Genomic DNA, 24,134 nt, shown 5'->3' on the forward strand with positions numbered 1-24,134 from the left:
CATTTTAATTACATATTGGATTTCAGCACATGGACAAAACCATCTTAGAAAAAGTATGAGCTGACTGAATTCTGTCAATTTTTTATGGATTTAATCAATATTCTGGTAAAATCTGCATAACTTTCAGTCATTAAGTCAAATTATGAACAAAATTAGGAAATTTTACCACCATATTAAGCTTGGCTCGCCTGAAAATAATGTCACCCACCACATTCCCAAACATGATTCTATTCTACTTAGCTACACAGAGGTTTCTCAGAAGCCGCCTAATAAATGCCACAGTTGTTTTTGTTTTCAAAATGCTCCCCCCTCCAGTCAAGCACATGCTCAATCTCAGTAGAGCCATTCTGTTTCAGATTCCTACCTAGAAAAGAGAAAGTGACTTATATGATCCTAATTTTTTTTTTTAATTTTGGTCACTTGAACCTGGGGGTACAACAGCTCCACATTCGTGGCAGCCACCCCCTGACCTAAGTATCTGAAATCCAACGCTGAACAGGCTAACTTGGATGTAGGAAGGTGGGGAAAAAAAAAAAGCCATTTGTTAATGCTCAGAGCTGAAAATTTTCTTAACCTGCAAAATAGTACCATATACTTTTTCATGTAAAGAGGAAAGTCTTTTCACTTGCAGCCCATGTCATTCCCAAATTAAATACTTAATTGGCTCCAATGAAAAGGCCACCATGAACCTTGGCAGGCTTAAAACTTCTCTTAAAATACATGTTACTAAAAGCATATCTAATATATAAATGGGTATGTGCATTTGCTTGCATATGTGTAAGCAGAGCAGGGGGATAAAAAGCCTCTGAAGCAGAGTCAGCAAGTACAGCTTCAATATAGCTCAACTCAAGACATAAAATAGACCGAGTATGAGGGTGGTGCGGGGACGACACCAACCACTGGAGAACGTTTAGGCTTCGGTCGGAGGTGCACACATTAGTTCCCTTTCAGGAAAGCAGCAGACAACTGCTGACAAGAATCTTCAAGCTTACGTATTTTGCTAACCCCTATATAAAGGGAGAGGGAAGAAACTGTAACATGGTGTACAAAGGAGCAGCTACTTTGGAAAGTGTCTGCTTGCTCTTGCTGTGTTCCCATTGTCTGCTTAAAGCTCTAGTGGATTGCTGCCATCTTTGTGAATAGCAAAATTGTCCTATTTCAACGAGGAGTAACTGGGTGGGGGAATCAGAATTTGACACGGTTAACATTTTATAACCTGTAAATTACCTTCTCATATATCTAGGCTAATGCAGCTAACCAAACAACTAGTAAGTTCTGTTTAGAGATAATTGTCTTTTTATTTCCAGTATTTGAAACCATATTATAAATTACTGATAAAAGCTAAAATGTATTACATCAGAAACATACTGTACATGAAAGCGTGCTACAGCTCCTTCATTTTCAGAGTGACATCTGAAAATAGGAAAATATAACCTAAACATCACAGACCATCAGCCAAGAGGCAAGGAAAGAGATCAAATAGGGCATGTAGCCAAATGCCCTTCAGTCACATAACGATATAGAGTTATAAATCAGTATGGGGTACAATAACGAGGCAGAGAATGTTCAAATGAATTAACAGTTGTTTGAAGAACAGGGAACACTTGGAGTCTAAAAGTTTTCATTTGAAGGGGCAAAGGAAGCATACATGCACATGACTCTCCTCTTTTCCTAAGAGAGTCTTTTTTTATGAAAGAGAAAACTGTCATAGAAATTACCGTTTTTGAAAGGCAGAGAAAGAAAACTGGAAAACAACTAAAGACGGAAAAAGTAAGTATCTCTCTTGGCTTTAGGAAGACTGTTCAGACCAATTTTAATAGAGTTTAAGAAACCATTGGTCATAGAATAGCTAGAACTAGTTGAATCCACTTTTTCGTCCTAACAATTTAGAGTTTTTTTCCTAAAAAAATAGAGAAACATTTCTTTTCCAAAGCATGCAACAGTTGCTCTAGCAAGAAGCTAAAAACAAACAAAAAAAAAAGAAAAAAGAAAAGCTGATTATAGATACAAACTGTTATTAGCACTTTGAGTGCATACACGGGTATATGCTTAAGCAGGGTATTTGGTCTTTAACGCAGTCAACTACCAATGCTGCAGAAGAATGGAAAATCTTACTTCAACACATCATAATCAACAGATCTGAGAGTAAAAGATGTTCATTAGTTAGACAATTCATCACAGGTGAAGAGGCTACTTAAATTACCTGTTATTTAAATTATTATTTAAACATGTGAATTAGATCTAGTGAAGTAAACCTTGGTTAGAACTATAACCATTTCAAAAAATTCTCAGACTATCACCTTTAGCTTTCCACTGCAGCTTCCTATCCTGTAGTCTAAAACAATGTGTTAGTCCTCTTTGAAGAAGATCAGTTTGGAGAAACCATATAAACTTAAATCCTGATCAAGAGCACCTACGCTAAGGATTAACACACTTCAAACAAACACGCATTGACTTTTCACCTTTAGATGATTCACCAAGTGCTCCCAGGCCAATGTGGCCCGAGGTCCTACTGAGACAAGAGAAAATGCAACTTCCAAACATCCCACATTTCAAGTCCCGACACATTCAGATATAGGAGACATACAGCAAGATGTTTAGCAGGATTAGGCCAGATAGCAAGAAAGTGATTTATCTCCCAGGTGGCAAAGACCCCAGAACTACAGAGCTTCAATGCCTAGAATGGTATCCAGAAGCAATTTGTAATCCATCAGAAATAGTTTAAATGCAATTTCTGAAGGTCATATACTGCAAAACAGGAAACTAGCAGCATTCTTCATCACTTGTAGCTTCAAAGCCATCTTTAGCTACTTAACAATGCTGCAATGCATTGCTACAACTTCCCTTTAACCTGTGTCCTCCAAAATGAAGTGCTGGCCAAGTCCATCTTAGAGAAAATGGACACCCTCACATTATCAGGTCTATGTGACAAAGACACATGTTTAGTGTCAAAGTGAAGTCTCTCTGTTTGACATTAGTGCTATTACGGCTCTTATTACTTCCAGTCTTGGCTACTAGAAAAAGTTGCAACTCAGCAAACCTGATTGAAGTCTTTTGCCTATTTGGAAACCCTCAACTACACTGCTTCATGCAACCTTGCATCAAGGAAAATTTAAATACCTCAAGCTAAACTTGCAGTAACAATTAAGGTTCATGTTTTCTGCCAGAAAAAAAAAAAAAAAAAAAGGAATGAGGTGCCACCCAATCCCAGTCTTCAAACACTCAGAGTTTATTACACACATACACAGAGCTACTTCAGGAAGTGAGCACACCAGAAAAATGGCTTACTTTTGTCTTAGGATGCCTTCGGTTCAACAGAGGAAGTGCGTGTGGCAGTATGGGAAGTTCTAAATGTTACCACTGCTGGTGACTGATAATATACAAATAAGGCCGTGGTTAGCATAAGAGATAGGCACAGTGCCCGTTAGGCCCATGGATGAAAATGTGGCCCCAGACATCTATTTCTATATAAAATGTGTGTTAAAATTGTTTTAGAGAACATCCAGTTCCTGTAAATGTTATGGGAAAATGACATTTACGACTAACCAGTCTCCTCTGAGTAACATGATGTGTTATTGTTGGCTGAGTGCCATTTTCTGTCATACCAAAAATATTAACTAATTGAAGTTAAAAAAGTTTGTATGAATTGGATCCTTGCACAATTATGCCCAGTTCTGGTCAAGGCAGCAGCACTAGCACAGCCCCAGGTGAATCAGACACCAGAAAAGCATCTATTTTCCCAACTGCCCCCCAGAAAAAACATCCATAAACAGAGGTCCACCTTGAACCTACACACTATGATGTTATATACAGAATAAACAAACAAAAACAACACAATCAAATTAAAGACAGGATTTATCTATTTATACTGCTTAAAGGAAAAAAAAAAAGCTCAGATTGTTCTCTTAATCTAAAATGAGTATTATCATTAAACTGAAAAGTGTAGAAAGATGACTTAAGGGTTACAAACTTATACAAAGCTGAAGGAACTGACTCATTCAGGGAATCGGAACTCCTGCAAACTCCTCAGTCACTTGAAGGATATAGAATAAATAGCCAAGACAAAAAACTCGGCCCTTTAACTATTACACTTCCATCAACAGTAAACACAGCATTGCAGGGATAACTAAGTACCATTTGCCTCATAGAAACTAAACACACATGGCTGGGGCAATCCGTGCTAGTAGCAGCCTGACCAGAAATCTCCAGAACTTGGGCAAGCTGCACTGCCTTGTTTGTGCCTAATCTTTGGATGGGGAACAGGGGGGAAGGCAGGCAGAGCTCTAAAAGACAGTTTTCTGGAGCTCAATTAACTCCTGCTACAATTTTTCACTTGCTAAATCCTAGCAGTAGGCTGCAATGGCAACGATTACTGGTACTGACGCTCAGAACAGACAATGCAAACACATTCACTTGCCCACAAACTGGGGGAAAAAAAAAATTAAAAAAAGAAATGGAAAAACACTGTCCTGTTTATCTCTAGCACTGAGTGGTTTATAACACTGGTGATTTTAAAGACATCTCACTAACTATGGTCAAGCAATAGCGTTCTAGCAGTAATGCTTGAAGTATACATTTAAAACAAAACTTAGGTTCATAAAGACACGGGCTCTCTCCCATCAATTTAATTTATCATACAATATTAAATATCAAATCATCAAATGCAATCATTGCACTGACACTGTCATTTAAAAATCACAAGTTATAAAAAGCAGTAGTTGTCTTGGTTTATTTTATGTAGTTACCATACTATTAAAACGTCTGTGTCAATATTAATTCACAAAATAATCTGTTACAGTAAGTCAACACTGCTTTTCCATTTTAATAAATCTGAAGTTCAGGCCCAAAATTTTACTTATTAAAAATGAAGAAAAGACAAAAGCAGGACCTGGATTAGTAACTGAGACATTCTGCCTCAGTCTTGTTGCTTTGACCCCTATACCACATCTCTTGTGGTTCATCTTTCCATTTCCTTCTGAAAGCTTTCCATCTGCAAAACTATAATTTCCTGGCTGACGTAAATTTGAAGAGTTCCAAATTCTGGTGTTGCATCTGAAATTACTGCTTTATTTCCGACTTTACAGGCAGTGTGGAGAGAGGGAGTGAGAGGCAGAGAGGGACAGGGGGAATGAATATGCACTATGGTAATATGAAAAAATCCCAAACTACTAACCAACAAAACCCAAGTCATATTCCCTTGAGTCGGTTAAGTGATTGATGCATTTAGATTCAGAGGAGGATTAACAGTTACATTACATGCACAATTATACGCCATTGAAATGCCAACAGTAATAGATACTGACTTCAAAGAATAACTCAAATAGCTGTTAAATCTAGAAAGAGGGATGAGGAAGAAGAATGCATCTCAAAAATGGTGACATATCAGAGTCCAGTTCACCATTCATTGTGCTATGTTTTCTAGTAGTTGAACTCTGGGACCCAGAGTTTTTAAGGCTAATGTCAAGTAAAGCTCATTAATATTGTCATCTCCTCAGGTCAGCGCTCATTTACAACTGTTTTTCAAGATATGCAGTCCAGAAAAAAAAAAAAAACAACAACAACAAAAAACCCCACCCAACCTGCTAACATTTTAATAAGGTATCAACTTCTTCACTCCCACCTAGAAGTCCTGCACCTTCCTATCATAATCGCAGATGTTGCGGATGGCTACCATTACAAGATTAGAAATGAATGGACAGAATTAATAATTATCACCTTGCACATTCGAACAGTTACTGCCACAGAAAGCATTAATACTTTTTACACAAGACTGATGTTTTGTTTGGTGATTTCCAAGAACATCTAGATAAGGAAAGGATATAATTCAAGATAGAAAATTATTTTCTTAAACTGAGGTTTCATGATAAAACAAAACTGGATTTTAATGCTTATTTAAAATTACTCCAACTAAAAGTGAATGTTAATTCAGTCTTAAATCTTAAATTAACCAATATAAATTTGTTAAAAGTGTCTCATGCCATTTACTGTCACCAAATTCATACAGGATTTCAAAACATTTATGAGCATCAATATCCCTATATCACCAGGAAGAACTTTCAGCAGCTTAGTAGTTGTGAAATCATGGTCACAAACAACATTACTGTTCCAGATTAATTAATTTTTAAAAGAATATATTATCTGCGTATGTTTACTCAGCATCACAGCTAAAAATGGTTATCCATTTGAAATTTTGCCCAAGTTAACCCTGAACTGGCAACACCATTCATCATATATGACTTTTATTAAGACTTGTTAAGCAAGTCAGCATTTTATGCATCAGATAAAACAATGATTGCTCTGTGGTAGTTTGTGGAGTAATAAGCAGAACTCACACCCTCCTCATTAAAAGTCCTCATTTTATAAAATAAGTTTCCTTATCAGGAAATTTGCTTTATACACAGTCTCTTACAGTTGAGACACCATTTGTGGAGGTTTGCATCTTAGTATAAACTAATGATTTAAAATATATACACATATAAACAATACACTGAAAAACAAATTTTAAAATAAGTGTTCACATTCTGTTGGGAAGTGCTGACTGATTCAGATAAAGCCAACAGATTACACAACAGCTATGGTATGTTGTTGCTGCTGTAATTTCAAAGGCTTTTGACCTTCTTATGACAGGGGGAAAAAAGAAGCATCAATAAAGATAATAAAGAAGCCATAAAAGTAGTTATAACATATGTCTTCGTAAAAATTACACATCAATAAGCAGAATTGTAGGCAACAAAAAAAGAAATAAATGCATAGCCACCCCAAGACCACAAAGCCATTTTAACAAATCCAAATTTTGTTGCCATAAGCTGTGGAAGGCACAGACAGACTGGCTTACTTCCAAAAATAAGTACTTAACTGTATTGGTGTCAAAAATTACAACAACTTGTAAGATTTACCAGAAATGATGAAGCATGTTCCTTCTCTTATTAAAGGCCACATCATGGCTTATTGCTAACTGGGAAGAATGCCTCAGCCGAAGAGGCATGACTTCATCTACTTTTAAAAGCTTTCAGCTTAGTGTTTTCACTTGCATTGTAGAGAGGGAAATTCAAGCACATGTCCAAAAACTTTAGAAGCAAGTCTCCCTCATGTTATAACATGTAGAACCTCTAGTAAGCCACATCTTTTACCTGAGGAAGGGTGAAGAGCACATGAGCTAGATTAAAAAAAACTAATTTTTTTTATGATCTACAAAACAAAAGTCACAGACATTCAAAGTCTCAGTCATTTCTGCAAAATGATCTGATAAAACCCAAGATATTGATAAGGTATATATTAAAATCTCCTCAATGTTTTGGTGGAAGGAATGATAGAAGTACAGCTTTACAAATCAACACCTATTTCACTTGCATCCTTAAAGAATGCAGCCTTTTCTAAAGTTATCTTTGCAAGATTGCTTAAGGGGAAAAAAAAAAAATCACCATTTTTATTCTTAGAATAATTATTCTAAGCACAACAATTCATTCTAGAAGAAACTCAAAAAATAAAAAAAAAGGTCTTGCAATCTCAGTCTCCCATGCTTTCCTTAGTTTCCCGGAATCTCAAAGGGAAAGCAGCCCCCTTAGAATCCTGTAAAAACATAAACTAAACAACATCAATGTAACACCGGTACCCCCATGAAAACAGAAAACCCCACTTAAAGTCAAAATAATATCACATGACACCAAGAAGACAATGAACTGTTTAGGGAGTCCTGATGTCTTTTAGAGAACACATAGTTATGACATTGCTAAATTTAATGTAGTGTAGCCAAAGCTATATGCACTTGAAAAAAAAAAAAAACCTGAAAAACAAGACAACACAATTTCATGCATGATATTAACACCAAGAAGCTATAATATGCATACTGAGGAAAGCACTTGCAGTGAACAGAGGAGAAATGACAACTACAATTCCTTTAAGGAAATAAAAAAAGCAGGCAACTGGTATTGCAAACAAGTACAACAGTAGCCCACAATAAAGCAGTCATTTATAACAGAAGTGCTGAAGAAAAAGTAATAAGACACTGCCCTGACACTGTTTAACTATCTAACATTCATGTTCATAAAACCAATTTCCAATGCCTGTTTTTGCTGGCCTGTATTCAGAAAGGGTTCTTGTAGTCCTGTGAAGTCAACTGCTTGGAATTACCTGTGAAAGCTTTGCCTAAATGCTATACCTACCTCTGCCTAAGGTGAAATTATATGAACATGAAATTCAACTCAAAATGAAAATGATAAAAGTATTTTATTGGATAGGGGAGTGCCTGTTCTTTTTTAAATTATTATTTTTTTAAGTCAACTTCTTTTGACCTTTGCATATTTTTGGTAAAATTGCTTTTTCAAATACGCTGTTACTCTTCTTGAGGAAGAGAGTATCTTGGATGAATTTAACACAAAGTATTTTTATTCTGTCACAAAAGTATGCAAAATATCACAAAGTGCTATTATCAGTTACAACAGTCCTTCAATTAAACACGTGATTTGCCTTAGTTCAAATGATATACATAATCAAGCCCTGACCGGCAGGAGTCAGGTTCCCCAAAGGAGCTGACCAAAAGCAAGTGATGAATTTATGAAAATAAACACACTAACAACAAAAACAAACAAACAAACACAAAACCCCCAAAGATTTTAGGGTCCTCTACTATTCTTAAGTGAATGTGTGCAGACAAAGTTGCTGTGACCTACTGAACCATGAACTGGGAATTCAGCAGCCAATGAAAAATTCTTCTGCAAATATTAACACACTCCCAGTTGACTTCTTCCAATATCAATCTCAACTCTGTCCAAGAAATCATTATCTATTCAGCATTGTTGAAGGCATTTTCTGTATAGGAATACATGACTATTTCTGTCTAGGAATACATGAATAAGCATATAGTTATCAAAAACAAGTGCAAAACCTTATTTAACTACACAGTATCAAAAAATACACATACCATGCTTAATACATCCCTTTCTTATTTTTAGAAACACGTTAAAATCCTTTTAACTCGCAGCTTCTGTGAGTTATGCACTATGCTCTGTAACATAACTTCAATGGAGTGATTTTATAGTATTTTTTCCAAAAGAAATAGATCTCAGGGGTTAGAAATATTTGCTTGCATTTCTGTTTGAATCTTAAAATTGCATTTTATCTTTTGAATGAAGGAAACATTGTTAAATACACTAAAGTCTTTTGGCATGACCAATGAAACAGAATCTCTTGAAAATCCTTCTCAGTTTATACAGTGATCCAGGTCAGATACCAATAATTTAGGCACTTTCATTGAAATAACCCTTGCAACACAGGCTTGATTAGAGGTTGGGTTAGACTAGCTCACTCAAGCACTCAGTTTGGGCTGGAACCTCAAGTGCTTTACTGAAACAAGTCTTAAGCATTACAGATAGCTTGAGGAATTAAGTTCTAGAAGAAAAAAAAACAGAAGAGAAGACAAAAAAATAAAAATTGTACACAGATTGACACTCACTGCAAGGACTGCTGGGATTATTTACTCAAACATCTGTCAAAATAATTGTGCATAAATAATAAATAAAATCAGTTATTTGCTTCATAAAAAATTACACAGCATCCCTATGAAAATTACAGTTGTTGGTTACCATTTGGTTTAAGAGTTTTCTTTCTAAAGCAATTTAAGGGGCGTCAGTCACTGGAGCATTACAGTTTCATTTGGCCAGAAAGATATCAACTAGTTAATATGCAAGTGTTGGGTAAAACACCGAATAATTTTTGTATTAATCACTTCAGCTAAATTTGCCTTTCAAAAATAAATTACAGTGAAGCAAGCTAAAATAAATCAAGTGCTTATAAGCCCAAGTCTATTTTAGCAGTATTAATATGAGATGTCTTAACTTCATGCACACACAAAAACTGAGTTCATTCCAAATGAAATTGTTAGTTATGCTTCTGTTATGGTTTTATATCTATGGCAACGGTAGATCATCAATTGAACTTCACTACTAAAGCATTTAGAGACAAGGGTGGAGAGGAAAGAGAGATTTTTACACCAAAAAGAACCCAAACTGAAAGTAGCACTGAAAAGCGGACAAAAGTTTATACAGCAACAACACAGTAAAAAGCTGCCTCTGAAGATGGCGCAGTCTTCTCCCCATTTATTTGTTCTGTCAACCAGCAGCATTCTTTCAAGCTCATTCCACAAACCGCTCCCTCTCCACTTATACTTTTTCATGTCTGTTTTCCCCATTATGTTAATTGACTGTTGTAAAGAATTTGGGGCTGCTTTGAGTCTTTGATATCAACTCTGTTTATTGCTACTTCCCATTCCATCAATTTTTCATATAAAGCATTTCATTACATTCAATATAGTGCAACCTCTGCACTAGAATAAAAAGAGGGCGGATGGTGAAGGTGTTGTAAGAAGTTTCATAGTCATAGACTTCTATACAATATCAGCATTAAATCCCACAAGTCTGATGGACAGTTGTAGAATGCCAGGGATTTCCTTTCTCCACACAGGAAAACTACAGTGCTGCCAAAGGGGATGTTGCTGAGGCAGCCTATTAAATGCCCAGAAATGTATGCCTCCAGTCAGTCAACAGCTAATAAAGAGCTGTGCAAAGGAGGCCGTTATCTAAGCTCTTCCTGAACTAAAGGGATGGCTGCAACAGGAACTTGTCAGTGGGAAGCAGTAAAGGCTCACCACATGGTCAAGGGCATCACAATAGTGACCAGAGACAACTGTGGAACAGGAATCTTATGTTCCAGCAGCAACTTCTAGAGAGTCATCATCATATTTCAGAAGGCGGGGAAGAAGAACTGAAAAGAAAAAAAAAAAAAGCAAGGGGCCTCAACTAATAAGTGTTGAAGCAGTCATTTTGTGCAAGTACAGTTCTGCTATGTAATTAATTTCCCTTGCATAATCTACACAACTGCATACCTACCATATATATGAACAGTGAAGCATACAAATTCTAATACTTCATTACTTCAATCTAGGCTTTTCACGCTCTTCTTTAATACCAGAACATAGCTATAGGTTGGCTGTGGGAAAAATCTAATTGAAAGAAGGCAAATGTGGTGGCCAAACCAATCATACCTCAGACCAACTCCACAAACAACTCCCTGACAAAGAAAAGTCTACAAAAGAACCCATTATTTGAGGTATTTGGAGGCTGCTTAGGATCTTACATAAACAAATGAACAACCTTATCCCAAGTCTCTAAAAAATTAAGTACTTTGCGTCTCGGTAAAGACTGATTACAAGCATAAACTTGTAAAACTAATTTTGGAAAACCACTACGAAAACCTTCAATAACCATGTACAAGCAGGGTTGCACTTAGGTGTATCTGCAAATTTTGGATATAAGACTGAATCCAAACCTGGCAGACAGCAAGACATTTGGGCTTTCTTAAGTTCAAAAGGCACAACCTGGACACCTGTTTATCTGCTGACTGCATTTTTTTTGTCTGTGTGTGATACAAGGCCATAAGCCTGCATTTTCACTGAGGACCGGCTTACCTACAATGTTTACTTTTACTCTGATGCGCTGCTTCGAAATTGACATCAGGCGGCCTGACTAACTGCCTAGCGTGGCTACATTACCTTCATGCACTTTAACATACATAAGGTTTAATCATAAAAGATTATAACACATCAGGATGGTTTATAAGTAACTTAAAGGTATTAGGAGATTTATGATGGTGTAAATTATACCTGCCCTTGAGGGCTGCACTGATTTAATTTCTCAATCCCTACGATAATCACATTTCTTATGCACATAGCTAGCCTCAGCAAACAGCCAAGATCAGTGTTGTTCCACTGCAGAATAGCAGAAAGTTGTGTTGCACTGATACCCGCCAAAAGCTGAAAAGATGCATAATTACATAAGTTGTTAAGTCTAAATGATCATAGTGAAGTGTCCATTGCCAGAGTGTAAAGTAAGACCTATGGGCCCCAGACACTACAATGCGAGGTCTGCTTGTAGTTACAAGTTCATGCACATCTGGCAGAAATGTTGTACTTCAGGTGTGTTTTTAAATGCCCGTTAAAATGGCTACAAAATATAATATTATTTCCTCCCACAGATTGAAAAAGCTTCTTGAACAAGAAACAGCATATCAGGCAAAAAAAGAGAAGGAAAGCAACAAGAAAATAGCTAAACTGAAAGAAGAATTGACCAAACTGAAGTCCTTTGCTTTAATGGTGGTGGATGAACAGCAAAGACTCACTGAGCAGTTGAATCAACAAAGTCAAAAAGTTCAAGAGTTAACCACTTCCACAGAACAAGCACACGAGAAGCTGGCTTTTGCTGAAGCAAAAGTTCAAGAACAGGAACAGAGAGCCAGCAGGCTGGAGGCTGAACTTCCAGCCCAAAGCAGTAAGATTTCCCAAGACCAAGAAGCAATGATGGCCAAACTAACTAATGAAGACAGTCAGAACCGTCAGCTACGGATAAAATTAACTGCTCTCAGCCGACAAATTGATGAGCTGGAAGAGACCAATAAAACTTTACGGAAAGCAGAAGAAGAACTGCAAGACCTAAGGGATAAGATAAATAAGGGAGAGTGTGGGAACTCCACACTTATGACTGAAGTAGAAGAACTACGGAAACGACTGCTGGAGATGGAAGGAAAAGATGAAGAGCTCATAAAAATGGAAGATCAGTGCAGAGAACTTAATAGAAAGTTAGAAAAAGAAGCATCACAGAGCAAGAACCTTAAAGGAGAAGTTGACAAACTCAACAAAAGAATTATGGAGCTGGAGAAACTAGAAGATGCTTTCAGCAAGAGCAAACAGGAATGCTACTCCCTGAAATGCAACCTAGAAAGAGAAAAAATGTTAACAAAGCAGTTGTCCCATGAGCTGGATGGCTTAAAAGCTAGAATTGGCGAGCTTGAGGCAATTGAAAGTAAGTTAGAAAAAACTGAGTCTACACTTAAAGAAGATTTAACAAAGCTGAAGAGTCTAACAGTGATGCTTGTGGATGAAAGAAAAGCTATGGGTGAAAAAATAAAGCAAACAGAAGAAAAGCTGCAAGCTGCAACTTCTCAGCTTCAGGTGGAACAAAATAAAGTGATGTCGGTTACAGAAAAACTAATTGAGGAAAGCAAAAAGGCACTGAAATCAAAATCTGATGCAGAGGAGAAAGTATCCAGTGTTACAAAAGAACGAGATGAACTGAAAAACAAACTCAAAGCAGAAGAGGAGAAAGGAAGTGATCTTGTTTCCAAAGTGAATATTCTAAGAAAAAGACTTCAGTCACTGGAAGCTGTTGAAAAAGAGTTTCTTAAAAATAAACTTAAGGAGAGTACTAAATCCAGCACCTCCTTGCAGCAGGAGAACAACAAAATCAAAGAGCTTTCTCAAGAAGTTGAGAGGCTTAAGCAGAAGCTCAAAGAAATGAAGGCTATAGAAGATGATCTGATGAAAACTGAAGATGAATTTGAGTCTCTAGAACGAAGATATGTCAATGAACGGGACAGAGCCAAGCTTCTATCAGAGGAGCTGGAGGCTGTGAAAATGGAAGTGGCTAGGTATAAATTAACAGAAAAAGCAGAGTCCAATCAAGAGCAGCGTCTTTTTAGGAAGCTCAAAGAAGAGGAAGCTAAATCAAGTCATCTTTCCAGAGAAGTAGATGCACTGAAAGAGAAGATTCATGAATACATGGCAACAGAAGACCTAATCTGTCACCTCCGAGGTGATCACACAGTCTTACAGAAGAAACTCCTGCAGCAAGAAAACAAGAACAGGGAGTTGGCAAGAGAAATGGAAAGCCTCACAAAAGAATTGGAGAGGTACAGACACTTCAGCAAGAACTTCAGGCCGGGTCTCAATGGAAGAAGAATATCCGATTTGCAAGTTCTTTCTAAAGAAGTCCAGACAGATCCAGCAGACAATGAACCACCCGATTACAAAACCCTCATGCCTTTAGAGCGGACAGTCATTAATGGACAGCTGTATGGAGACAGTGATAATGAGGACAAAGATAACAACGAGGAGGAACAAACTGTGTCTTTCAAAAGCAACTCATCCATTGCAAATGCTGTGAATAAAAAATTATGGATCCCTTGGATGAAGTCCAAAGAGAGCCATCCTCAAAACGGAAAGATTCATACAAAGCAAAATGGAAGCTGTGCACAGACTGGAGACCTAGTGCTAAGCCATACACCTGGCCAACCTCTTCACATAAAAGTAACTCCAGACCACGGACAGAACACAGCGACACTTGAAATAACTAGTCCTACCACTGAAAGTCCTCACTCCTACACAAGCACAGCAGTTATACCCAACTGTGGCACTCCAAAGCAAAGAATAACCATTATTCAAAACGCCTCCTTAACACCTGTAAAATCAAAAGCAGCAGAAGGTTACATGAGCCCAGAGCAAGTAATTTCTCCTATTACTATGGCTACTTTTGCAAGATCTCAAACTCCTGAATCATGTGGCTCTTTAACTCCTGAAAGAACAATGTCCCCTTTGGCTTTACCAGGCTCAAGTTCTCAGGAACAAATAATCTCCACGGAGCCTTTGGAAATGGGAGCCAAGCACACCGTTTTTAGAGTATCCCCAGACCGGCAGTCATCATGGCAGTTTCAGAGATCTAACAGTACGGGATCAAGTGTAATAACTACTGAGGATAACAAAATCCACATCCATTTAGGAAGCCCTTACGTCCAAGCTCTCACCAATTCCAAGCCCATCAGCCCTTGTAATCCGGTGCAAGACAACAGAACTCCAGCACTAGCTAATGGCCTACCCAGTAAGCCCACCAATAAAATCACCAGCAGTATTACTATCACACCAACAGCCACTCCTCTCCCACGGCAATCACAAATTACAGTAAGTAATGTCTATAACTGACCCCCATCCATGCTGACACCCTTACCAGCAACCCATCCTGTTTCTCATCCCAGCAAGAGTTATTTGGAACAGCCCCTTTACTTTGGGAGAGATCTGTGCATGAACTATACAACAGTATATGGAACTAACTTTAAGTTTTGCCTGCTTAGTGTTATCAAGTGTGCACTTACTGTATATCTTCTCATTGAAATACAGTTATGTAAAATATTTAGTCTTGCACTTGTATAAATGCATCTTTATGTATTTCCATTTTCAAAATAACTCACATTACTTTTGACTGCAACTTGCCTTGATAAAATATTTTAACATTACAAAAACAGTAAATAATTGATTATTTTTATCATTGCTTGCAGAATATTTTTGTTTGTTACGTGTTTTGTATTTTTTTGCATGTATGGTAGAATTTGAATTAAGCCATAATATTGCCTGCTAACTTCAGATAAGACTTGATTCATTATCTTCCCTGCTATTTCCCAACTCCTCCTAGCCCTCTCATTTCAGATAATTATCAGTGTATCACACAAAAACACTCAAAATTTTTATGTATTGTTTCTCATTACAAATTTATGATGTATATTTGATATGTTCCAGAGCACAACCACCACTTTTCCTCCCCATCTTTTTTCTTTTTTTTTTTTTTTTTTTTTTAACTGTTTGGTTAAAACTCTTTTTAAACATTTCCTTGAACTGAGTTCAGAAGCCTGTATCACAAAATTATTCTCCCCAAACAAGGCAAGCAATTTTTCCCACACAAATGCTAGTGTTTAGCAGAAAAACTGCTATTGTCTAGGTACACTGTAAAACAATAAACAGCAACACTTACATTCCCAAAGGATAACTCAGAAGAATGGATTCACACATAATATTCAAATCTCATCTATGCTCCCAGCCATCAACATACAACATAACATCACACAGGCACAGTGAAGAAGAAACAAGATTAGCGAACTATGGCACACCTTCATGTTTTTCATATAATCGGCTTGACACAAGCATAATGAAGTTGCAATAGACCAACTCTCCAAACATGTACACCTCTAGAACCATAGTAAACAGGAGTACCATACGGAATGGACAAAACAGATTGAGGTATTTCAATGATGGATACAGCATTAGTGCCTATGAAAAGGACAAAAACACAAGCAATTCCACCTTTTATGTGTGTGCCAAGCAGTCAATCCTAACCTCACAGAAAATATTGCTAGTAGTGGACCAACTTCACACAGAATGTAAATCAGCCCAAAAGACCTGAAATGCATTTTCAAATGTCTCTTTTTCAAAAGCTGCAAACGGCAAACATAAATTGGAAAAGCTGCTTCTTATTCTAAGAAGTTAAATGCTATGTATCTTTTGCTCTTGGAGGTAGGGAAATTATTTTTAAAAAAAAAACAACACATCCTCCTTATCAACAAGGAAGTTTGCAAGTAAGCAGAAAGTCCCTATTCACTAACCCCATATCTTTATTGTGTTTCCATTATCTAGAGGAAAAAAAACCCCAACATTTCTGTAGTATAACTTAGCAGTTGATTCAGCAAAGAACTTTGACACATCATTTCACATAACAAGGGAACTTTTATCATTTGAAGTCCTTTTGATAGACAGGAATCTAATGATTGCAACTGTAGGTAATAACTGATTTTAGAAGGAACAGTTTCTATTGAAAAGCAAAGCCTGCCACCCATACAAGCTTTTCTCAGTAAAATTAACAACGGGAAGGAAAAATATTAACTTATAAGATATGTGATAGGTATAACAAATGTATTGCAGCTGCACAGTGGCAATTTACAAAAGACAAAACATGGGCCTGGACAAGCCTAGCTTAATGTCATGCTGATACAACATGTCCTGAAGTTACTGGGCTTCATAAGAGGTCCTTCTTACTTGTTTTGTCTCAGTTTATCTCCACTGGCTGCAAAAGCAAGATCTGACTAAGATCTGGTTCAGAATAAGCACACACTCTCATTCTGCAAAGCCAACTTTGGCTCCCACCAACTTCAGCAAAAATTACTGGTCAAGACAGCAGGCAGCACTTAGGCAAGTCAAGATTGTAATAATTTTAGAGTGTGCTAATTATACGAACAAGTTACTTAGCTACATTCAGGTTACACATTCTTAACCACACGGCTCATTCAAAATTAAAAAGCAGTCCATTCAAAACACGTTCTCTGCACTTCTGCTGCATATCCTGCTGATCCATGCCCAAGATCTCTGCAGGGACACATTACAAGCATGGTACTGAATAACTGCATCTGAAGTACACACTTGCCAGTGTACTGACAGACACCACAGTTTCCAAGAATTAAAGGATTAACAGTTGTCCTCCAGAAGCACTAATATTTTCTTCAGTTGGACTTAAAAATCTTGTAGAAAAAAAAATTTCATTTTATACCTGTGTTCCAAAATACACAGAAGTGTGTTGATCATTAACCACCTGGCCGTCTATTACATCTTGTAAAAGAAAAGCACAAATCAGGACACAGCAATAGGCACACTTGGTCCTTTGGACAATTCCCAAGCTATTATGAATACAAAACCTCGGTGAGAGTTCACACCACTTATGAGTTTAATTATTAAACAGGACAGTACTTCTGTTCCTGTCTTAATCCTTACACTGATGATGGCTTACCAGTAACTGTCCAATTAACAAAAGACAAAGAAAGGAGCCATTCATGACCATTAACTCCTAAATAAGAAGCATCATCGTTGCCTGTAAATGAACTTGCTACATTTTCCTAAAAACACACCTTGATTAAGGGATGCTTATATTCCCCTGCTGATGAAACAATCTATGAGTAGATCTTAACTGACTTCACAGTGGAATTTTTGTCATTCGTTTCAACAGATGAAAAATCAAATAATTATTTTGACTAAAAATAAGGTTTGCAGAATAAAACCTGTTCATCCTGTTCAAATTCCCGAGATCTATTTCAAAGCACACAGCAGAGAAATTAAACACCTGGATGTATTTGTCAAGAGTTGAAACTTACTTAATTGATGAACAGAAATAAGTTACCTGTAGTTTTATCACAAAATAACAAATAGGAAGTATAGCTTAATAATAAGCAGCAAATTACCTATTACAAATTAACCTCAAGTTGCTCAGCACTCCATATTTCAGATTATTTCTATTTTGCTGAGTGGGAATATTCACCTACTTTCTTGGCAGACAAAGAGAAAACAGCAGATCAAGGAGAAAATAAAATGAGTTGTCTGCAAATTGATTTAAACACTCTGGAAAAAAAAAATAAGCAAGCATAATCATATTAAAATTCAAACGAGTAAGGCAGCTTTTCCAGGAATTTCAAGCATTCCATAAATGGTAAGTATTGCTGTTAATTTGGAGGCTGAGACACTTTTGTTTTCAGCGTTTGCCCAAAACCCTAAAATCTGACAGTTATGTAACAATTCAATTAAATGTTAAAGGAAAATATGGGCACAAAGTAAGTAGCATATATCAGAGGGATTGATTAAACCGTGAAAGACAGCATAAAAGCAGTTTTCAGCAGATCATATCATCGACGCTTCTCTTTTCCAAAACTCTTAACAGGCATCTCCTCTGAAGTCTAAAAATCAACCCTTTCCCCTGGATATTGAGTTAAGTACCCAGGAAAAGAAAGGGAGAATTAACTGATAAAAAATGGCAGAAGTTATCAGCTCACTGTCCTTCATCTTTTCAGTTTTATTTCAGTGAGTGAGCAAAGGAACACAAGCAAGGGCAGCACAAACATTTGGCGCTCAGCACTTTTAAGTCATTCTTTTTATGCAGTTAGATGTTTCAGAAGAAATATTTGTAGGTTTTGTCCTTACAGGGAGGATGGATGAGGGGAGGGAGGGAAAAGGAAGAAAAGAGAAAAAGAAGAGAATAAGAAGAAATGATGGTATTCTGAGAGAAAAGTGCCCATCCATCAACTGAGAGGTAGTATTTCTAGTTATTTAAAAACCTTCTTCAAGAAGCTAATTAAGAAATAGAATTGACAAAAATTACAGGAGCAGCCAGCTAATCTTCCTTATCCAAAGCACAGTAGATAATATGGTGTCTGGGGACAGAATGTAAGGCTGTAATAAGAAGAGACCTTTATGTAAACATCTCATGCAAGGCTTAAAAAGGCGTGCTCCCCACAGTGGGGAAAAAATAATCAGAAACAGAGTTGTACAGCACTCTTTCTGAGTAAGATTGAATGGACGCTGCAGGGTTAGGTGATGGAAATGGAGTAACCATCTGCAGGATGACTCTGTCCCTAGGAAACAGATATTGAGACAGGCAAAACAAAAACTGACAACTGCCTAATCTCCAGGCTTAAGCAAAGACTACCAAAACATTATGTTACCAAGAAACAGAAGAGAAAAGGATCTCATGGGTCAAGTACAGCATGAGCGTGTGTATAAAGACATTTTAAAATTAACACCAAGTACTGTAAGTGGGAAATTGCCCCCCCAAAAAGACCAACCTTAAGAGTTTAAGCAGCATGAAGCGTTTTCACAAACCTGCAGTCAAGTGGCCCCAAGATGTTGCTGAATTCTCTGCGCTAGTACATCACCCAATGACCTACCATGCTATGGGCAGCCAGAAAGCATCAAATATCAGAGCTGTCAAACAGATTTTGAGTACAAAAGAGAGCTGTTTTAATTAATGACTCTTCACTTGCCAAGCAGCAGCCTGACATCACAGGGTCTTCATACAGGGATGGACAAAAGAAGCTCCCCCCGCCTCCCTTACCCCTACCACATCCCATATCACAAAATACGGCCCTTTCAGTTACGCTGGCATCAATGCTCAGGAAGGCAGCACTGTGAACCAGGTCAAGAAACTAACCTGGATTTTAAACAAAAAAAAAAAAAAAAAACACAACAAAACAAACAAGACAAAAAACCCTACCGCACTCCACAATTCTTTATTAAAAAAGCAGGATCCACTTAGCAGCACAGCTCTACAAAAGAGATACACCAGCATATCTGAAGGGGCAAGCAAAAAGTATGAGCGCTTTATAGTGGAATCACTGCCAAAGCCCTGGTCTCATCATTTGAGATGCTACCACTGTTGTCTGAAGAGATACAATCTGGCATGCAAATACTTTACAAAGCACTCCAAATATACAACAAACATTCACCAGTCCCATTAACATCCTTCTGGGGTAGTAAGAAGAAATTACTCCTCTTTTAAGAGAGGAGTTAATTGACTTGTGAAAATCACAGCAAGGTAGCTTCAATCGTAATTAGAACCTAGAATTTCTTATCCTTTATTGTTTCATACTCAAGCCATTATAGGTCACATTTTATCCCATAGAAACATCAATCTTGGCTGGACAAGAGATAGAGGTTTTGTTTTTAAACATTTTTTTATATATGTATATAAAATACTTATGTAAGTATATATTTAAAATAGGACTCCGATTAACACACCTTTAAATGTGGCTTTCACAGAAGAAAACAGCCTGCTCCCAGACAGAAAAAAAAGCCACAAAGGTAAAAGCAGAGGGGTTTTTTTTCCTTCTCCATGCAAAACACATTTGTGCCCAACCTGGTTACCCCGTATCCTTCTTCAACATATATATTAACTAATATGGGAAAAATACATTCAAAGTTTTTGAACAGACAGTATTGTTACTGAAGACATTTTCACGTTAAGAGGTGTGTGTAGGTATGCGCACAGTTCCACTACTTTTAAGAACACGCAAACACATATATCCCTACCTGCCCACAATCTGTACAGAGTAAGAACCGCTGCCAAGAATCTTACTCAGCAAGTGGCAGCGCAGCTTTAAACCAAGTGAACTGATGATCTCACACAGGCTTGTAAAATACTCTATTCAATAAAAACACCAACAGTTAGGCAGCAGCAGAAACATTTAAGTGCCGGCACTGCCCTCACCTGGAGAGAATTAATACTGCAGTGTACTTAGTATTTAAAAAGTCCGTCCTCTTCTCAGGGACCCCAGGTGCCCTAACAAGATGCTTGAGATCCCTCCTTGTTTCAAGGGGCAACGGGAAGAGAACTAACAACACGCAACTGTTCATTTCAGAGAGCAGGCAACTGCACGGAGATATTCATCAACCAGTGCCAGGTAAATTCTTGCCCTAGGGCAGTCGACCCACAACATAACCTTCCCTTTCTCTGCATCTTGTCAATTATCTATTAAAAATGAGTCTTTAACTAGCTTGTGTTTAAAAGGTTATCACATTTCACAGTGAAGACATGTCCCACGAAAAGCAAGGCACATAACAGAATTTTAGTAACTAGGAATACAGCTCCTGTCTCCAACTCTGTCCAACCGTGCTTCTTTTCCCTCCCACCAGAAAGTAGATTTAAACTTGGTGTTCAGGAAATAAGACCACTGTGGTACATTTGCGTACATGAGTGCAAATCGTGTCACATATATGAAAATTATTTCTGATATTAATATAGATTTTTCTGTCAAATACGTCATATTATTGAAATCAAGAGTGCTGTAATAGGCCAAATATCAGAGGAAGAGTAGCAATCACAGAAAACAGGGCTTGGAAGGGACCTCGGGACATTTTCCAGCCTATTCCCTTACTAAAACTTGACTTAAATCCTTCCAAACAAATGCCTGATTCATCCTATTCTAAAAAACTTCTGCAATGACAATTGTTACTCCCATGTGTTCACAGTTACCCCAGGAATCTATAGCAGGGCTGAAATATCCTTGCCATTAAGAATCTTGGTAATTTCTAAACTATATTTCCTTTGATGAAATTGTAATCCAGTATTTGCTTTCCTATCCCTCCACTGGACTTCAAAAACTATTGTCTCTGCAACAGATTTTCACATATTAGTAGACAATTATCACGTCTTTCCTCAGTTTTGCTTTCTCCAGATTAAATGAAGCCAACTGCTCTCCCACTTAATAGCTCAAGTACTACAACTGTACTAATCATTTTCCCTCTGCAGAGTTGTTTATAACGGTGTGACAATGCAGTGCCCCAAGCCAGACAATACTCTGGCTAAAGTCTTACCAACATTAATAAGTGTAAGGATTATTTACACTGCTCCTCGATAAGTCATGCACACAAGTGGGTTGCATAAAAGGAAATGCAAAGCAACCGAGAATTTTCCCTCTGGATTCCTAGAAGACAGATGCCAGGACCTAGTGAAAGAAAAGGAAATATCGGAACGCCCTGTGCAGTTGAGGAGGCCTAACTGGGAATTTCAGCCAAAGCTGCCTTGTTGGGAAACCAAAGGGAATACTCAGGTTTATCGCTTCATCTTCACTCATTCTCACTTGCAGACCTGGCTTACATTCTGACTGCATTCAATCATCCAGGAACAAACTGGCAAAAGGCACGTACAGATACGTGGACTTCTGTGTAAAGGATCTTCAGCACCATTCCCTGGCCGCTTTCACTGAGGTTGAAAATGATACTCTCTGTTGCTCAAACTTCTTAAACTAAAAATTTATTTCTTAAACTAAAAATTTAAGCAGTGAGAAAGAACCTTATCTAAAGTTACTTCTCCTAGATCAAGTTCTATAATGACTGTAGGAAGGTAAATAAGAAAACTTTTACAGCATGTACTACATACTCCCCCCTATTTAAATGAATACAGTTAAAAGAGGAAGCAAAGCATACATCATACTTCCCCAAAAAAGATTAGGAGCAAAGGCGGGAGAACTACTTGAACAGCACAGAAACAGACGTATTTTCTCTCCTTGGCTCCCCGCCCCCCATACACTTACTTTAGCCCACTCCCCTGAAGACAAGCATTGTATTGTGGTAAAATAGCTGATGGCCCATATAAATAAGATGCTTCCACAGCTGACTTCCTGAAATTAAGAAGGGCCATTTTCACAGTCATATGTGAAAATTCCACAATTGTCACATGTGGATCACACGTGGAGTGTTTGTCCCAGTCCCTGAAATACCTGCTGTCATTCATTATGAAATAACAAACACAGCCACTACACAGGAGTTCTCACTCGTTAGTGTCACCCTTTCTCCTGCCAATTCTTGTTACAGGCTATCGACATCTACTTCAGAAGTTAATTTAAAACTGAGGAAGTTAAAAGACCCTTATGAAAACTGCAGCTTTCATAATTCTTAGATCATTGCTTGCCTTGAAAATGAGATTTAACTGCTTATTTCTACAACCATAAGCACTACTGACAAAAACTTTGGTATTTTATGAGTCCAACACCTTAAACTAATATGATGCTAATATGACTAATATGACGCTAATATGACTAATATGACAGACATACCACATAATCTTCTCATTTAAAAAATGTGGCTAGTTTGATGTCTTTGGAGTTGGTTGTCTTCGCCGATAGTTATTTAGCTATATTTAGACTCTTTAAGTAAAGGCAAACCACACAACTACTCAGATAGCTTCAGAATAACATTTCATTTACAGGGGTGTTTTGAGAGCACTGATGGGAACTCACAAGGGCTCCCCAGAACATGAAAGGCAGCTCAGCTTGGTTTCTGAAAGATAAACGTATCTTATTTCCTCTTCTATCAGTTGGAAAGATAACAAAAATAAAAAGCGGCCTACAGACGGGAACTCAAGGAGCCATAACTAAACAGCAAAGATGAACACAGAGCCAGCAAATTCAGAAAACAAGTGAGTGTCAAAAAAAGAATGGGGGAGACTGAAAACCATTCATCTTGAAGAAGGAAACAAATTGTTAGAAAGGGTGGACGCATTTGAAGAGATTCTTGGTGCGCATGCAGACTTCCCATACATAGATAAGAGTTAAAAACCAAATTGAAAAAGCCCACCAAAATCTATATAGAGGGTTTTTTCTTTTAGTAATTCAGGTCTGCCCAAAAAACAAAATTAAGATCCCAACATACAAGCATGCCATAGCCAACGTATCTGCTTACATGCCTCTACACTAAGTAGTAGGGAAGGAACTAAGAGGATTCCCACAAGAATTTCAGTACACATACAATTAAACCAATGCAGAACTTGATATACAGCCACTTCCAAGTGCTTTCCAGCCAGTTCCTACATGATGCCATTCCCTCTTTACAGGAACAGTTTAAGCATTGATCTAGTCAACTGACCCAAAATGTTCTTTCTACAACTCATATCCAAGATTCGTATTTTGTCAAGTACCAAGTTCTAAAAAGTAAACGAAGTTCAGTGGTCTAGCTACACATGCAATTAAACCCAAAGAGTTAGGTGTCAACAAGTATTTTCCTTAAATTTAAGTTATTCAGCCTTTCCTCTCCAGAATTTATATCATGAATGATGAAAAATAAACCAATTTTTAAGTGCTGAAAGAGGAGGAAAAGAACTAGATGGACAGTTTGTTAAATCCCTGCTTACAACAGTTAGACTGGTACAATCACTGAAGTGCAAGTTTAATTG

The 24,134-nt window shown here is 37.5% G+C and overlaps 2 protein-coding genes across 6 annotated transcripts in view; one reads left to right on the top strand and one right to left on the bottom strand.

Annotated features, from left to right (window-relative positions):
• Window positions 1-24,134, bottom strand: part of CMSS1 (cms1 ribosomal small subunit homolog) — a 243,138-nt gene that overhangs the window by 207,896 nt on the left and 11,108 nt on the right. The window lies entirely within an intron of this gene.
• FILIP1L (filamin A interacting protein 1 like) overlaps window positions 1-24,134 on the top strand; it is a 210,032-nt gene that overhangs the window by 176,928 nt on the left and 8,970 nt on the right. For all 5 annotated transcript variants that reach the window (XM_074595485.1, XM_074595503.1, XM_074595493.1 and 2 more), the window contains one exon: window positions 12,028-14,782. In XM_074595485.1, the coding sequence (XP_074451586.1) occupies window positions 12,028-14,782 (2,755 nt within the window). The remainder of the gene's footprint in view (window positions 1-12,027; window positions 14,783-24,134) is intronic.

This window comes from Larus michahellis, chromosome 1 (genome assembly GCF_964199755.1).
Source record: "Larus michahellis chromosome 1, bLarMic1.1, whole genome shotgun sequence".
NCBI lineage: Eukaryota > Metazoa > Chordata > Aves > Charadriiformes > Laridae > Larus > Larus michahellis.